This window comes from Phoenix dactylifera, chromosome 4 (genome assembly GCF_009389715.1).
Source record: "Phoenix dactylifera cultivar Barhee BC4 chromosome 4, palm_55x_up_171113_PBpolish2nd_filt_p, whole genome shotgun sequence".
Classification (NCBI taxonomy): domain Eukaryota; kingdom Viridiplantae; phylum Streptophyta; class Magnoliopsida; order Arecales; family Arecaceae; genus Phoenix; species Phoenix dactylifera.
Genome location: NC_052395.1, coordinates 25,962,934 through 25,966,937, shown reverse-complemented (window position 1 = coordinate 25,966,937; position 4,004 = coordinate 25,962,934). Strand labels below are relative to the sequence as shown.

Sequence of the window (4,004 nt, the reverse complement as noted above, 5' to 3'; positions counted from 1 at the left end):
ATAGTAGTTGGCTGTCTTAATGTCACTCATCATGCTTCCTTAAGCATGTCCTTTTTTTTCTTGAGAAGTGTAGTTTTCCTTCATATTTTTGGCAAAATGTTTCTTTTTCTTGATGTGCTCTTACTTACCTTTTTCCACCGATGAATTTTTCATTTACTTGATAGTAACTGTATTAAGGAAAACATTTGATTGGCCAGGGCAAATGAAAATTATGTATTATATGTTGTGCCAATGCATTTGATTGAGTGTGACATGTAATGAGATATTCTAGGATTGATGATATATTGTAGAAAATTAATGCAGAAAATTATGGAGGACTTGATGTTGACTTATGTATTATATGCTGTGTTATCTCCTTGATGTCATATCCACCTCTTGAGATAACATTATATACATTGTAGATTTTTTTCTTGGTTATCTATGAGTTCACTAAGAAGACATTATAGAATGATACTTACCATTGTAGGATGCTCCGATCTGTCATTCTGTATATCTACTGTTTCTTTGTGGTTCTTTAAAGGTAAGTGCACTATTATCCATTGCTGGGTTGCTTCAGTGACTTTATGATGAACCATGGAACCAGCTGTAGTTCCAGGAGAGCAGAAAATTGGGTGGCAGGTTTGGTCTTCAAGTGATTTTAGAATGTCCAATAAGGAAACCATTTTCTATTGGCACAATGGGTTGCCACAATGTTATGTCCGAATAATTGTTATTGATCAATGTTTCATTTTTAATATCTTTCATATTATTGCTCTTTCTTGGTTTCTGGAGTGTATACTGAGATGAAACAAATATTTCTCAGGAGATTCTATTTCATCACGCTCTCCAAATGTATCTAAACCTCCACAACTGTCGCCTTTAACAATTTTAGGTCTGCAACTACCTGCACGCCCATTAAAACAGATTAGCTTTTTCAGTGGCAAGAAGGAGGTTCAGAGCTCTGCAACTGTTCTTGGTTATGTTGCACATGTAAGTTTTCGTTTCTTTTCTTTTTGAAAAATTTACGTAGCTGACATGGCCTGACAACTGAATATGCATTTGTCTTCTGCTCATCTCTCTTAAATTTGAGTTCAAGTTGTATTAAAGTTCATGTGATTTTGAAATTTTGCATGTAGTTGTGTAGCAAAACACGTCATGCTCAAGAGTCTCACTTTGTAGAGCTATCATGGTAAGCAGGTAGAGATATCAGGGTCGGCTTGTTATTTATTTTCTTCCTTGCTTTGCAGGCTGTATTGCTTATTGCATCGTACCTTGATGTTCCTCTACGATATCCTTTGCGCTTGGGAGGCTCACGTTCATATATTCATGACTATGCTCCTTCAGTTGAGTCTATATCATCAGATTTGTCAGCAAATCCAATTCTTATGGGCATGAATGTAAAGCCTACAGAATTTCCACTCTTTCTGGAAGGCCAAGATTCTACAAGAGCAGCATATGCAATATTTTTGTTGAATAAGGTTCATCTTCTATGCTTTATTGTGCTTCTGTCTCTCTGTTTAAGGTAGAAGTTGGCATCAATATGTATCTCCATATGTTGCTACCAATAGGTTTGTCTAAATCTAACAAGTATTGGAAGTCAGATGGTTCACTTTGACTGACAGATGTTACTTCTTATCATTGCCTACATATTTGCTTATCTGGACTCTCTGGGATATCTGCTTTTAATTAAAGTATAATAATCACAAAGCCAATCAGTTGCTCACTTTTCTAATGAAACAAGAGAGGATATTTTAAGTTCTCTTTGTTCAAGAATAGCATGAACTTGTTTGCATGTCTTGCATGATTGCTGCTTCAAACAAAAAATGCTGTTAGTAATATAAGGAAGCAGGTGAGAATGAAACATCAGAAAAAGCCAGAAAACACAAAGGAGGATATGCTATGACCCAAACGGGCTGGCCGGGCTCGGGATCGGGCCGGGCTGGGGATCGGGCCGGGCTCGGGATCGGGCTGGCCCAAACGAGCTGGCCCAAACGGGCCGGCCCAGGTTAGGGCCCAACTGAGCCGGCCCAAATGGGCTCGGACCGGGCTCGGGCCGGGCTCGGGCCTTGTTCCTTAAAAATTTTTCGGGCCCCGGCCCGGCCCGAAGCCCGGAAAAAAAATTCGGGCCGGGCTTGGGTAGGGGTTTGGCCCGACCCGGCCCGGCCCACTTCCAGCCCTACCTCCGACCGCTACCAATCAGACCTTCTGATCTCTGATGATAAATCCTGCAACTTTGCTGCCTCAAATTTTGCTAACATTATTATCAAAGTTTACCTAAACAAGCCAGAAAATAAGAGTTCTTAGGATATGGATATGGTCCTAAGTGTTGTAAAAGCAGAACGGGAGTCCCAAATTTCCTCCGCCACAACCTGCATTCCCAAAAAATCATGAAAACCTCGACAGACCTACATCCTCCCAACGGTCAAATCCCTTATTCCGAACCCGAACCCGAATCCGAACCCAAACCCAACCCACCACTCCTTGCCTCTTCCCCACTTCCTCTCTTCCAGCCAACCAAGCCAAAGACACGGAACAAAAAGCGCAAACAGCCCCGACCCAAGCACAGAGAAACTCGCACCCATTGCACCCCCCCTCCTCAACGCTCAACTTTCACAAAGAGAATGGGAGGTCTCCGAAAGCTCTAACACCATGTCCTACTCCAATCTCACAGCGTGGGCATCCCCCAAACCCTCTATTCTCCCCGATTTCGATTCCCTTTCTTCCCGCTCCCTCATCGCCCCCTCCCGCTTCTTCCTGGCGTCCCCTTCGCCCTCCTCGCACCGCGTGCCGTCGAGCTCCCCGCACTGCGGCCTCCGCGAGCTCCGCGAGCGGATCGACTCCGTGAAGAACACTCAGAAGATCACCGAGGCCATGAAGCTCGTCGCCGCCGCCAAGGTCCGCCGCGCCCAGGAGGCCGTCGTCAGCGGCCGCCCCTTCTCCGAGACCCTCGTCGAGGTCCTCTACAACATCAACGAGCAGCTCCAGAACGAGGACATCGACGTCCCCCTCACCAAGGTCCGCCCCGTCAAGAAGATCGCCCTCGTCGTCGTCACCGGCGACCGCGGCCTCTGCGGCGGCTTCAACAACAACATCATCAAGAAGGCCGAGTCCCGCATCGCCGATCTCAAGCAGCTCGGCCTCGACTACACCGTCATCAGCGTCGGCAAGAAGGGCAACAGCTACTTCCAGCGCCGCCCCTACATCCCCGTCGACCGCTTCCTCGAGGGCGGCAGTCTCCCCACCACCAAAGAAGCTCATGCCATCGCCGATGACGTATTCTCCCTCTTCGTTAGCGAGGAGGTCGACAAGGTGGAGCTCCTCTATACTAAATTCGTCTCCCTCGTCAAGTCCGACCCTGTGATCCACACCCTCCCCCCCCTCCCCGAAGGGCAAAATTTGCGATGTCAATAGCGTGTGCATCGATGCCGCCGAGGACGAGCTCTTCCGGCTCACCACCAAGGAGGGGAAGCTGACGGTCGAGCGCGAGACTGTTCGCACCCCAACACCGGCCTTCTCGCCCATCCTTCAATTCGAGCAGGACCCAGTTCAAATACTTGATGCGCTGCTGCCACTGTACCTCAACAGCCAGATTCTCAGGGCCTTGCAGGAGTCGCTGGCGAGCGAGCTTGCCGCGAGGATGAGCGCCATGAGCAATGCGACCGACAATGCCATTGAGCTGAAGCGGAGCCTGTCGATGACCTACAACAGGGAGCGGCAGGCCAAAATTACTGGGGAGATCTTGGAGATTGTTGCTGGTGCCGAGGCCCTCACATAGTTTGGTTTGGCTTCTGGGATTCTTCTTTTGGCTCTTCTTTTGTTTCCGCTGCTAAGTCTTATTTTTGGCGGGCATTCTCAAATTCATTCCTCTAAGCCTGTTTTAAAAATGATTATATGTGATGGTAGAAGTTGAGAGGACAAGAATTGTGGATTCTAATGGAGATTGCATCATCCAAGTATCATTGTATTCTCTTCTATTTCTTTTTCATATTTTGTCTATATCTTTAATACATGGTTACAGTTTTGTA

The 4,004-nt window shown here is 46.7% G+C and overlaps 1 protein-coding gene and 1 long non-coding RNA gene across 2 annotated transcripts; both read left to right on the top strand.

Moving 5' to 3' along the window:
• Positions 1-493: 493 nt before the first annotated feature.
• Positions 494-1,636, top strand: LOC103721696. Its single transcript, XR_005511737.1, has 2 exons — positions 494-969; positions 1,227-1,636. It is a non-coding gene; the product is annotated as an uncharacterized LOC103721696 (long non-coding RNA).
• An 865-nt stretch (positions 1,637-2,501) lies between these two features.
• LOC103717622 (ATP synthase gamma chain 1, chloroplastic) lies at positions 2,502-4,004 on the top strand. Its single transcript, XM_008806081.4, is given in 2 exon segments — positions 2,502-3,350; positions 3,352-4,004. Coding segments are annotated over 2 exon segments (1,125 nt in total). The 5' UTR covers positions 2,502-2,628; the 3' UTR covers positions 3,755-4,004.